Source organism: Aquarana catesbeiana, linkage group LG03 (genome assembly GCF_042186555.1).
Source record: "Aquarana catesbeiana isolate 2022-GZ linkage group LG03, ASM4218655v1, whole genome shotgun sequence".
Classification (NCBI taxonomy): Eukaryota; Metazoa; Chordata; class Amphibia; order Anura; family Ranidae; genus Aquarana; species Aquarana catesbeiana.
Window position 1 is genome coordinate 84,054,510 of NC_133326.1, and position 12,267 is coordinate 84,066,776.

At 41.5% G+C, this 12,267-nt stretch overlaps 1 protein-coding gene across 3 annotated transcripts in view; it reads right to left on the reverse strand.

The window, feature by feature from the left end:
• Positions 1-797: 797 nt before the first annotated feature.
• Positions 798-12,267, reverse strand: part of RAB27A (RAB27A, member RAS oncogene family) — a 170,166-nt gene continuing 158,696 nt past the window's right edge. For 2 of the 3 annotated variants that reach the window (XM_073618757.1, XM_073618756.1), the window contains 2 exons: positions 6,169-6,292; positions 798-5,258 (listed from right to left, as the gene is read on the reverse strand). In XM_073618757.1, coding sequence (XP_073474858.1) covers positions 5,057-5,258; positions 6,169-6,292 — 326 coding nt within the window. In that variant the 3' untranslated portion in view covers positions 798-5,056. The remainder of the gene's footprint in view (positions 5,259-6,168; positions 6,293-12,267) is intronic. The other variant, XM_073618758.1, reaches the window with a different exon arrangement.

The following is a 12,267-nucleotide window of genomic DNA, read 5'->3' on the forward strand; positions in this document are numbered from 1 at the left end:
CAGCTGGTCTAGGCTCTGAATCGATCCAGACTTTACAGTCATTATCCACCCAGATGCCACACTGGCAGCTGGCTCAGCCTCTCAGCGCACTGCCAAGAACCTGAGCCAGTTGCTCCTGCCCCCAACAGTGAGCGGTGACTAAAGCTCCATTCACACTTGTGCGACTTGTCATGCAACTTTTGACATTAAAATTTGCATGACAAGTCGATTTCCTTGTTTTCCAATGATAACCATTCATATATGTGTGACTTAAAGTTGCAGCGACTTCTAAATAGTTAATGCACTACTTTGGTCCAACTTTCATGCAACTTGAGGGCCATAGACTTCAATGTTAACCCTCAAAAGTTGCATGAAAGTCATACCTGAATGTTATAGAATACAACAGTTGTCCATTATCACTAGTCAAAGCCTAATGCTTATCCAAGTCCCATCCATCCAAAGTTGTGTCAAAGTTGCACTCCAAAGTGGGCACAACATTGGAGTCTTGCGAATGGAGCCCAACGATCACTGCGCTCTGAAGCCTGAGAATTGAGTGATTAGAGGTCTTTGATCACTCAGTTCTCAGAGGTGGTGGGGGACTGATGCTGCATCCATCAAGGCGAGTACGTAGTTTTGTTATTTTGAAATCCTATACTTTTCTTTTAATTACATACTATTTTGGTTTTGCTTTGCTAGAGTGAAATACTTTCAAGTCAAGCGACTGCTGTGGGTTTTGAACAATAACATTTTTACATTCTAGAGAAATACAGACTTGGCTAGAAAATCCCCAGGAAATAAATACAGACCCGAAACAGAAATAATAATGTAATATATCTTTATTTGATAACAGAATTTAATATATTTCATCTGTAAAACATCTAGTTAAAGACAATATACACAATAGAACATCAAAAATATGCCATTTTGGTATTAAATCTCAATTGAAATTTTACGTTCAGACCATTATAAAATGGCATATGTATTTATCATCTCGTAGCCAAGATGGCACCGAGCCTAGTAAAATATGAAATATCAGCTGTGCAAAACAACATTCTCATTTACAAGTACACAGACAACACTAAGCATCTCGGAATGTAGCCGAAGACAAAATGTTTTTCATTTATTTGGCACACGGAGACTGAAAACACTCATACCCTTTGGATGATTGCTATAAAAAGGCACTCATCGATTTTATTCTGTAGGCCTGCAGAAGACTTGCTATATTTAGCAGAACTAACATTTTCACAAGAACGGGACCCTTGTGTTACATCTTATCTAGGTTAGGAAAGTATCAAATAATTGGGAACAAGGTCTGAAAACAAGTGTACAGCGTCTACACGGGGATGTAGGTTATTACACAGTGTGGGGTTTCAGCTTGTAATTAGCTAGAGACAGAACCCCAGTGGAAAAGTCAAACACGGTCAGCTCTTCTGGGTAAAACTGTGTGAACTGCAATATTGTGGTGTAACAGGCAATAACCGATAAACACCAAACCATTAAAAGCTGAAATCGGACTATCGGTTCTTACACACCAGAATATAGATCCCTTATGTGTGGTGTCCGGAGGTAAATGTATGACAACGAAATGTCAAGAAAAGCTCATACAATGACATGCAATGATACTTCCCTTTCATGTTCTGGATCATTGACTTTTTTTTTTTCCCCAACTGACATTGCCAAAAAATAAATTTGGCACAAGATTTCTCTGAACTTTTGTTCAGAGGTGAGTACTGGCGCATAAATGCTGGAGAAAGGGCACTGCAGTGTGCTTATCTATAGACATACTATAAAAGCCCAACTTCAGGAAACTTAAAAATCATCCCATGCAGTGGTGCCGAGCCTGCACCGCAAGGGTTAACTAATCGTTTAGGCCTAGGGATCTTTTTAAAGATGATATACCTATTGGATCCTCTGTGCTGGTAGATCGGTCCAGTGCCTTCTCCACTACATTCCAACAGTCTAAGTCTCCTTAGTCTCCCTGACATCATGAAGGCCAATGTGAGGTCCACTGCTCAGCACTGAGCGTGATGTCAAGGGACATTCCACTGCTGGAGCTTAGGGAAGTAGAGGAAAGTAAAAGTGCTTCTCCTCAAGCAACTAACACTTGCAGCGTGGGTGCAGCCCCGCTGCCAGGGGGTCATTTTTGAAGTTTCCTGGAGTTGGGCTTTAAACTAATCTAATTCGAGAAAAATATACAAAAGACTCAAACCTTCAATAGGATGCCAATTTATGCTCTGGCATAACACACCTAATCCCATTAATGTGGTTGTTTACTTTTCTTTATAAACTTCACATCATCAGGTTGAACAGTCGAAGGCAGGCCACTGACGATGCAATTTTCTTTTCTGCAGGAAAGAAAATCACTCGATTCCCTCATCAACACAGTGTTGATGGGGGGGTCCCCTCTTGTGGCGCTGTAGCGCTTTTGTGTTCCCCTGGCGGAAATTGGGGGGGGTTGGGCACGAGCAGGCATCCCTGCCGGGAGAACACAGTGAGTAATGCTAGCGGCCTCTGGCAATAATCGCATGCTAGAAATCAAACATGCTGGTTGAACCCAAGTCGATCTATGGGACGACTTGGGTACAATCAACATGTCCATATTAGGATCGAATTTCGCCCAGTCCCAGCTGAACTGGCCGAGATTCGAACCATCTATGGCCGGCTTAACCTCAATGAGCTGTACAACAGTAAATTCTAAACTATACATTAGTAAATTAGAATATTCACATTTTCCTATAAAATGTCAATTTTGGCAGCACATATAGTAGATGCAAATGGCCAACACCTCCCATCTGACCTTGAGGTCTGCATTCCCTGCCACAAAGAAACTGGTAAAACCCCTAACCCCCCTTAAGAGCCAAAAGATTCAAGGCTTACTCCAGCCTACTCTATCGACATTACAAAAAAAATGTTGCTTCCATTTTAAGGTACAACTAAAGGCAAAACTTTTTTGTTTAGTTTTGGTTAGAGGGGAGAGGGATTAGAACCCTAGGTTTTATTGCTGTCTGTGCCCTGTTAGGGAGATTTCCTCTCTCAATTTATCCTGTTTGCCATTACTATTGAAAGTGAAAGGAAAAGAAAATCCCAAATTTGATGTTTCCAGAAAAAGTAGTAGAGGGGAAATTTTCCAATGGGGGCACCAGTTCTGGGGGTCTCCAAGAGATTCCCTTTATTTGCAGGGTTTTCCTTTCACTTCCTGTTTTGGATAGGGGACAGGAAATGAAGGTAAATCTTCATAATGGGACAAAGAAGGCAAAAATAAAAAACCCTCCCTTACTCCATCCAAAATTAAAATAATTGTTTTGCCTATAGTTCTACTTTAAAGTCCCATTAACATTTCAATTGTATCAACAAGAAAACTAGTGTCATGTGATGAATTTATATGCTTGCAGTCAATTGTCATAAATGTATCACTGTAGGACATTTATGGAACACAGAATTTATCTGGATTTTATTATAGTGTGCAGTCCATTTGTAAGAGTCTTCCTAGTTCTCATCTGGCTACCTAACCCTTGACAAAAACTGTATGGACTAGGGAAAAAATGGCTACAAGGATTATCTGGCTTTTAACAAAGGCTTGAAATGTTTGGATTGGCTAGGACTTGTTTTAATACTACAGTGTTCTAAATTAGCATTGTGTACAACATTCACTTGCTGAAAATTGAACACTCTCATTATAAAAAGGCATTTTTTTAATGTATTTTATTTTTTAGAGGTCTACATCTCTGTCCTATCCTTTTAACATGATAGGGAACTTGAATCTACAAAAAACAAAAAACAAAACAAAAAAAACAGCAACTTTAAAAGTAGTATAAATGCAAGTTCAAGATCTTTATATAAACCATGTTACAAAACAGAGTTTAAAAAAAATTCAAGTACATTCGCTTAGTTCCAATCGTTTTGTTTGTATGTAGGTTGCATGCAGGAAGGTTGACATTTTAGCAAAACATACAGCTAGGCTTAGCATCTACATGTATATTCTAATCAATCAATGTAAAAAGAAAGGAACAGAAGAAGCCCCCAACCAATTTAACACCAAAAGAAGAGTGGGAAATGACAGGTATTGTGATTCATTGAACAAGTGGAGTACTTCCAACCCAGCTTTTTATTTGAGCTCTTGTGTGGTAGCATGTCTCACCAGGACCAATGTGGAACTGTCTCTGTCCAAAAGGGTCCCATAAAGCACATACAAAGTCACCGCTTAGCACCAGCCCTGAAGAATTTTTGCTGGTTTTTACTCTGCCCTAAATTCCTGTTGAAACATAAGAAATTGCATATATAATTTATGCATTAACAGCCATGCACACTTATAAAAGGGGCTGATGTAAGTCATGTAGGAAAGCCTAAACTATGAGACAAGAGTAGGAATGCCGTCTTATAAAAGATGCCACATTTAATATAAATTCTAACGCAGCCAAGGGCAACAGGGCTTCAGAAAGTCTTGTGCTTGCAAATAAAGCCATAGTGCACCTTGCAGAAACTATAAGAAAGCAAAATCAATGTGAATGTCTAGTCAAAACATTTTTTTTTGTTCTGGATATGCTGGGAAAGGATTAGAACCCCATGTAGGTGTTTACTGCTATCTGGGGATCCATTGGAGATACTTACCTTCACTTCCTGTCCCTGTGACAACAGTTTCAACAAACAAGAAGCAAGGAAATCTGCAAAAGCAACACATTCAGAATTTTTTTTTAGTGTTGTAGGGGGAAGGCTAAAACCCCCTAGAACTTTTTTTTGCAACCTGTATCCCTGTTGCAGATTCTCCTTCAGTCTCTGCCTGGTGGAACCGTTGTTACTCTGATAATGAGTGAAGGGATCTCCAACAGAACCCCAAAAAGCAGAAATAACACGACAGAGGTTCTGATCCTTCCCCACTCTTACCAAAACTTAAAGAAAAAAAGGGTTTAAGCTGGACATGCACTTTAAGTTCTGAAGTGATGACATGAACAGAACACATTGCCTGCCAATTATAAATTTGAATGTATTTTAGAAATCATGACCTCAGAACAGCAACAGTGTTCAAAGATTAGGAACAGCGTTACTGATTTTGGTAAAGAGGGAGGGGAAAGGGGTGGTCTCAACAGCCGCATTTGCCTTTTTCTTTGTCCTCATCAGTTAACTGCTCAGTAGAGCTGTGGCCATTGGACCGTACCACCCCTTGGGGTATCCAAGACTTGTCCACACACCGTTCCATGCGTTTCATGATCAGATCCAGTAAAGTCTCCACCGCCTTATTGACATTGGTTCCATCTGCAGCACTTGTCTCAAAGTATGGGATTCTGGAAGGACACAAAAAGAAAAGGTTTTACAGAGACTGAGCTAAAGGGGACATATGATATCTATATGCTTTGGAAAGACTTCTAAAATTAGTAGAGGTGTTTGCTAAAAGACACAGAGCATGGACTAACGACTTTTATACTAATAAACCCTTAAAAGGAGAAGTAGGCCAAAGCTTTTTTGGCTTTACTGCTCTTGTGGGTCACAGCAGTACACTTATTTCTGCACTCCTGTGACCCGTCACAAAGCCCCTCTAGGCTTTGCAGGGATCCAAACAATAATGTCAGGATCCACTCAGATGCCTGACTAGCAGCTGGCTCAGCCTCTCAGCGTGCTGCTGAGAGCCCAACCCTGCTGCTCCTAACCCTTCACAGCCCAGTGCTCCAGTGAGCGCTGGAGGGGCAGAGCGTGGTGACTGACAATCACCTCTCTGCTCAGTGAAGACCTAAAACTGATTGATCAGCAGTCACATGATCACTCAGTTTTCGCTTTTAGAGCCCGGGAGAGACTGCTGCAGCATCGGAATGATGCTGCACCCACATAGGTGAGTATGTTTGGGTTTTTATAACCCGTACCTCTCCTTTACAAATAAACCAGTGCAAAAAAAGCTTGAAGGCTGCCATTACTTCTGCTTCAGAAAATGATCATTGCCTGTATGCCATGTTGACCCAATCTGGGCAATTCATAAACAGTGTCAGACATGCTTTACAATTCCCTCGCTCTTCCCCCCAAAAAAATGCCTTTGCAAGTGACACATTCATGTACCCTGATGGAACAGGTACATGAATCTTAAAGAACCATTCATAGAAAGTACATATAGTGTTTATTGCATCCTGTGGTCTACTCAAATCAGTCATAGTGTACAGTTGCGCCGCCTATCAGCTGTAATAATACAAGGAAGGAACTTCTCACCCATATTTCTCTGCAAACTCTTTGGCCTCCTCTTCCTTTACAGCTCTCTGATCTTCCAGATCACATTTATTTCCGCACATCACAATGTCTGGGTTCTCACAATAAGCGTGGATCTGCAGCTGGCCTAAAAAGAAAAATAATTAATGTGTTATCCCACAGTTGACAGCTGATCATGTGATGTAAACAGAGCCAGTAATCGGCTAATTTTTCTCCTCCAGCTGACAGCGAGGAGAAAAAAAAAAAAAAAAAAAAAAAAAAGCTCATCACCAGCAGCTCTCAGAGGGACATCGGTCCCGATCAAGGAGAGCTCCTACCAGCTTATCTGTGCCACCTTCCAATGCCACCTACCAGTGCCCACCAGCGCCACTCATCAGTGCCGCCCATCAGCGCCTCCTCAACAGTGCCGCCCATCAGCGCCTCCTCAACAGTGCCGCCCATCAGCGCCTCCTCAACAGTGCCGCCCATCAGCGCCTCCTCAACAGTGCCGCCCATCAGCGCCTCCTCAACAGTGCCGCCCATCAGCGCCTCCTCAACAGTGCCGCCCATCAGCGCCTCCTCAACAGTGCCGCCCATCAGCGCCTCCTCAACAGTGCCGCCCATCAGCGCCTCCTCAACAGTGCCGCCCAATAGCGCCTCCTCAATAGTGCCGCCCATCATTGCCGCCTTATCAGTGGCCATCAGTGCTGCCTTATCAGTGCCCACCAGTGCAGCCCTTCAGTGCCCACCAGCGCAGCCCTTCAGTGCCCACCAGCGCAGCCCTTCAGTGCCCACCAGCGCAGCCCTTCAGTGCCCACCAGCGCAGCCTCATCAGTGCACATTAATGAAGGAGAAAAATTACCTGTTTGCAAAATGTTATAACAAACTATGAAACATGATTTTTTTTTTTTTTTTTTTTTTCGAAATTTTCCATCTTTTTTTGTTTAGGAAAAAAATAAATACCCCAGCTGTGATTAAATACCATCAAAAGAAGATTCTATTTGTGTAAAAAAATGATAAACATGTCATTTGGGTACAGTGTTGTATGACCGCGCAATTGTCATTCAAAGTGCGTCAGCGCTGAAAGCGGAAAATTGGTCTGGGTAGGAGGGGGGTTTAAGTGCCCAGTAAGCAAGAATAAGTTTACCTTTAAAATAAACAAATACACATCTTTTTGCAGGTAAAAAAAAATAGCATTAGTTATTTTTTTTTTACTTGGAGCCTGTACAGCATTACACCTGCGATCAGCAGGTTCCTATGCAGCACTCCTGCAGACTTGTCAGTTTATCCGTTTGCTCATACAGTACCTGGTAGGGGCAGGCAGATAAAGACTGACAGGAAATATGAATGAACTACCAGAGCGCTCAACAGTGCCATAGTAGTTCATTGAAACTACAGGCTGACAGCCACAAAAGGCCACATTTTTTTCAAGCAGTGACAGTGGGCGCCCGGAAAGTATGCCTGTCTGCTGATATGGGGGGGGGCTGAGGTTGCAGCTGTTAGAACAGGTTACCTGTTCCACCCTAACTATGGGTGGCACATGTCACATGTTCCAAAAGGTGAACTTACCTTTTATTAACCACCTAAAGTATGTACCAACAGCAAATACACAATTTTCTCTTTAAGATCCTCCACCCATGACAACAAAGGAATTAAAAGTCAAATTACTCCTACAGTACCAACATATAACGTTTTCTAAGTAAAAATTCTGCTTACAAAGTGGGTGTATGGCCTTTTTAGAAGTATTAAAGTTTAACAGCCATATCACTGTGTAAATTCTTCAGATAATGCTGCTCATTAATTTTGTTTGGATAATAGGATGGTGGTCAGAACTCGGATCCTGCACACTCATTCATCACCCTCAGACTTGTGAAATCAACCTATTGCTTGCATCACCCTTTTGCGTCTTTTTTTTAGTAAAAATTTTTAAGGTTCAAAATGTTAAGGCATTTGTAAAGACTACTTTTTTTTTTTTTTTTATTAAAATATACAGGTTTGTGTTTTTCTGCTCTGGGCAAGGATACTGCATAGAGTGGCCCCTTATCTCCTCTTTTTGTTCTTGAGTTTAGATACACTTTATTATTGTGCTTTTGCTCCTTGCTGATTGTATACAACAGCCTTTCTCAACCTTTTTAACACGGAGGAACCCATTAAATAAACTTTCCAGTCTCAGGGGACCCCTGCTAATAATTGCTATATCTACAGCCTATTGAACATTAGTGTGATGGTCCGTGGGAAGAATGCTCCTTAGATTTGTGGTCAACGGGAAGAATTCCCCCTTACAGACAAATAAAAAGATCACTGTTGGTGGTTATCCATCTGAAAGACAGAAATTGTTCATTGCTCAAGAATCCCTGGAAGCCTCTGGAGTAGCCCTGGTTGAGAAAGATGGATATACAGAAAACCTAATTTAGGTGCTCCATCATGTGCCAGTTTTATATTGATCAGAAGCATGCAGGGTAGACTGAAAAAAAAATAAGCTAGGTTCACAATAAAACACAGTGCGGGAAACCCATGTAAACGTACACATGTCCCGGACCGTGTTCAAAATGCACTGCAGTTGCGATCTGCGGCGGGTGTCAATGTTAAAGTTAATGACATCCCAAAATGCACTGGATTGCATGGTAATTTATACCACATAATCTGGATGCAGTGCGTTTTCAAATGTAGTGCATGCACTACTTTTGGTTCAATGCAGTGCGATTTGAGCCCATTCAAAATGGACTCAAATCGCACCGCACTGAATCGCATGTGAATGCGCAGCCCATTCCTGTGCAATTCATAGTGTGAACCGGGGGAAAAAAAGAGTAAGTCATTCATATATCTAATAATTGACCGCTTTGCACTAGTTTCTGTTTTGCATTTTTCATTGAGGTCTTGTCATCAGTCTTGTCCAAAAATTCAACTGCAACATTTCTATATAGAATTGTGAAAGTTTCCAGTTAAATGACCCAATCATGTACTTTATGTAACAGCTTTCTGCAAGAGTCAGGCAAATATTGGGTCAATTAAGAATGCCCTGGAGATGCTCTTGAGCCCCGTTTTTACAGAAATTTTACAGCTGGTTTCTGGGTTGCAATGGGCTGATCCTTCCCTGTTATCCATGTTAACTAATTTTAGCAGTTATGAGACACTGGAAGGTACATGAATCTCTGAGGTTGGACGAATGTCTCTCCAAACACTGTTGGAGAGATATCCGATTGTCTGGGACTATCATAAGACCCATGGCTTGTTGTATGATAGTTTAATTCTTCCTTTGTCCACAAGAGGGCGTACTTGCAAAGGAAGCAGAGACCCTCCAGTTACCGTCTAATAGATCTTTTAAATCCATTTCCGAGAGCTTCAGAATGGCATAACATGTGCAACACAAAACTAAGCAATTGTAATATTAAAATTGATAAAACAAAAAAACAAAAAAAACACATTAATGGACTTCTAAGAGTTAATTTTATAGTAAGATCTATTTTTAATACTTTAATAAAGATGAACAAATAATGGAAAATCCACTCTTCCCAGTGTGAATGCAATTTTTCACTCTGCTGGCTAAGACATTCACTTCATCTAGTAAATGTGACCTGACAAAAACTGGTCCAAAGGACCACCTACCATTTCACAGTGGAAGTGGGCACTGCCAACAAATCACCTGGCAATAGTCAAAAGGGATTCCTTTTTTTGGGCTGAATCCCTTCTGCGTTATGGTAATGCACGTATTGATGTGACGTGGCGCCATTCTTTTTGAATTACCCCCCCAATGCACCTGTGTTGTAGCGTTACCATACCACGGGTATATTGGCAGCCTTGTTCAAAGGAATGGTTTGCTAACACACACACACACAAACATGTCAACCCACCCTTAAAGAGGAACTTCACCCTAATGCCCGGTACACATGATCAGAAAATCATACAAAAAAAATTTCGGAGCGATCGTACGATAATAGGATCGTTAGTATAGAACTTTTGAGAGCCGATCAGGACAGTTCATCCAATATTATTTGATCGGACATGCACGACAAATAATTTTCGTACGATGCCAGATCGTGCGATTTTCATCTAATCAGTACAGTGGTCGTTCGAAAATGCAATACTAATGCAGTACAACACATGACATCAATTCCGAATTTTTATTCTGTCGTACGAGAATTTGTGACTTTAGTAAACGCATCAGATTCGATCTGAGATTTGCATGCAAAAAATAACAGATAATCATTCGTCCGATAATCTCATCGTGTGTACGGGGCTTAAAGGGGAAGTTCCACTTCATGTCTCTCTGTCCAATTTAAAGCGGTAAATACAAAGCTGTGCTCTGCCCTGCTGGACTACAGAACACTTTCGCTTCATGTTATAAAGATGAGTAGAGGGGTGTGGATTTTGTAGTCCAGCAGAGGAGAACCCAGTCAGGATTGACAACACTGCTTCGCATCTCAGTACAGCAGAGACACGGTGGTGTCAGCATCAATCAGAAAATTAGGAGGTCACTGGATTTCTGACAGGATCAGTAGGCATTTTTCTGTACTTGTAGCATGTTTAAATGGATAAAATAAGGAGAAATGTACATGTATTGCAGCAATGCACCAAATATTTTTTTTGGTGCCCAGACAGACATTTTTAAGCAAGAACTCCAAAAAAATAGATTTTTAAAATCTGCTGGCACACAAGGAATTAATTGCAACAAGGTGTATACAATCCCCTGAAACTGTCTCCTATTTTTCCACTTTATTGTTTCACTGATCACGAAGAGGATAACGATTGCGTTACTTCCAGCGCTCCAACACCCCTCCTACACAGCAGCCATAGCATCGACTGCACCTGCACTAGCCACTCCTCCACAAGGGACATGACTTGCTATCAGTCTAATGTGTACTTTGTGCTGCTGGCTCCTTTATTAGTTGAAATCCTTCTCCTCTGATCTCCCTCTAAACCTGCTGCTGTAATCTTCCTGTGTGCTAGGCATTAATAGAGCCCAGGGACCTGTCATAAGCGCTCTTCATGAGTACCGACCATGCCTGCCCTTTCCGTCCCCCCTCCTCCATTCAAAGAAGCCATACTAAATCTTCTATGATTAAAAAGAGATCTATGAACGGAGGAGGCCAACCTTTTATTGATTCTCCCGTTTTCCATTCATAGATGCTATAGTATGGCTTCCATGAATGGAGGGGGCAGAAAGGGCAGGCATAGTCGGCACAACAGGTTTTTTTGGCCCCATTAACCCCCAATGCAAAAGTGGTGGGGGCATCTATGGAGATCGATTTTAACTGATGAAGAGGCCAGCAGCATAAGGGACAAATAGAACTAATAGTAATGTCCCTTCTCCCGTTTTATTTTATTTTTTTATAACTAAACTTAAACTTTAAAGTGCTAATGCTTGTAGTGCCATTCTAAAACAAAAAAACAACATTTATGTAGTCCCACTGGTGCTCAGGAATGGGGTGCTGGCAAAAAAATATCACCATCCAGTAGTGTGTAGCATACTTTGAAAAATCGCCGCTCAACCCTATCCAGTCAATGTGGATAACATGTATAAGTTAGGTCAATTTATACTTGTTATCCACATTGACTCGATGAGGATGAGCGGCGATTTTTCCAAGTAAATTTAAACTCCTTTAGAGCCCTTTCACACTGAGGCGCTTGAAAACTGCCCACAAAACGCTGATCGCTTTTCAAGCGCTTTTGAGTTAGCGGTGAACTTTTTTGAAGGTCACGTGACTCAATAACTGCAATAACCATTTTGAGGTGCTTTTAAAGTGCTTTTGAGGCGCTTCCCATTCATTTAAATGCCTTACGGCTTCACATCTTGTTTCCTACTACGCATGCAGGAGTTGCACTGCGCTTTCTGAATGGTCCCTGCTGTCTTCTGGGACGAAGAAGGCACGGGGGGGAGTTGGGAGGGGCCTGACATTGCTTAGATCGCCGCACAAGATTGTGGCAATCTTTCCCAGAGGGGGGAACTCCGCTTTAAGTAGACTAACTCCTTGTAAGCCAGTAGATTTTAAATGCTCATTTTTTGTAAGAAGTTATTTTTTAAGGCTGATGGTAGATATAAGGTAAATATCCTCACCCCCCGTCACATCAGCAGCCAAAAAATGTAATTACTAGTTGTTACCCTAATGAGGGAGTATAGTACTC